Source organism: Myotis brandtii, unplaced genomic scaffold, assembly GCF_000412655.1.
Source record: "Myotis brandtii unplaced genomic scaffold, ASM41265v1 scaffold1112, whole genome shotgun sequence".
In the NCBI taxonomy this organism is placed as follows: domain Eukaryota; kingdom Metazoa; phylum Chordata; class Mammalia; order Chiroptera; family Vespertilionidae; genus Myotis; species Myotis brandtii.
The window spans coordinates 559578-560428 of NW_005353800.1; the positions used below are offsets into that span (position 1 = coordinate 559578).

Below are 851 nucleotides of genomic sequence, written 5' to 3' on the forward strand. Positions count from 1 at the left end.
CGAGGCCCGGTGGCCCCGCCTGGCCCTGCGCAGGGGAGCCAGCTTCCGCATCCTCTTCCTCTTTGGACACGAGGACATGAAGGTGAGTGCGTGGGCACCGGGCCCTAGAGCGGGCGTCCTTCCGCCCGTCCTTCCTCTGCGGAGTCCCCCACGGCACTGTGTTCAAGGGGATGGGGGAGGGGAGGTACCCAGAGAACCAAGGAGCTGCCAAGCCCGGCTCCAAGCTGCCCGGGCCCGGGGCCTGATGCGAACTGTGCTGAGGCGGCCCCGCGCCTGCAGGTGAGCGTGAACGGCCAGCACTTCCTCCACTACCGCTACCGGCTCCCGCTGTCCCGCGTGGACACCCTGGGCATATTCGGGGACATCTTGGTGAAGGCTGTTGGATTCCTGAACATCAACGTAAGTTCCCGTGGGGCCAGGGCAGGCGTGGCAGTGGCCTCTGACCTCCTCTGACACATGGGCAGGCCCGGGACCCCCGCCCGCCCCAGACAAGCCCTGTCGCAGCAGCTGTGACCAAGGTGGAGGGGTTCGTGGAGGTGCTGGGCATGAGTGGGGTGAGGGCAGGAGAAGGTGACGACAGGAGGGGCCCGGGAGCCGGGGACGGAAGTCTGCACTGGGCGTGGGGTCTGGTCAACACGGGAAGCGGTGGCCAGGAGGCGACTCACTTGGAGACGTGGTGCCGAGGGGCCCAGACATAGCGGCTGGCGGTGTCACTCCCCCCGAGGGGCGGATTAAAAGGCAGGTTTCTGGGGGCCAAGACCAGAGATTCTGATTCCAAGTCTGAGATGGAGCCCGGGAACCCGCGAGGCCAGCTCCGAGCACCACTGCCCAGGCCCGTGGGCAGCGCTCAA

The 851-nt window shown here is 67.3% G+C and overlaps 1 protein-coding gene across 1 annotated transcript in view; it reads left to right on the top strand.

Annotated features, from left to right (window-relative positions):
• LGALS12 (lectin, galactoside-binding, soluble, 12) overlaps nt 1–851 on the top strand; it is a 12899-nt gene that overhangs the window by 3175 nt on the left and 8873 nt on the right. The window contains 2 exon segments of the mRNA XM_005857513.2: nt 1–82; nt 280–399. The exon segment at nt 1–82 is cut by the window's left edge and continues 5 nt beyond it. Coding sequence (XP_005857575.1) covers nt 1–82; nt 280–399 — 202 coding nt within the window.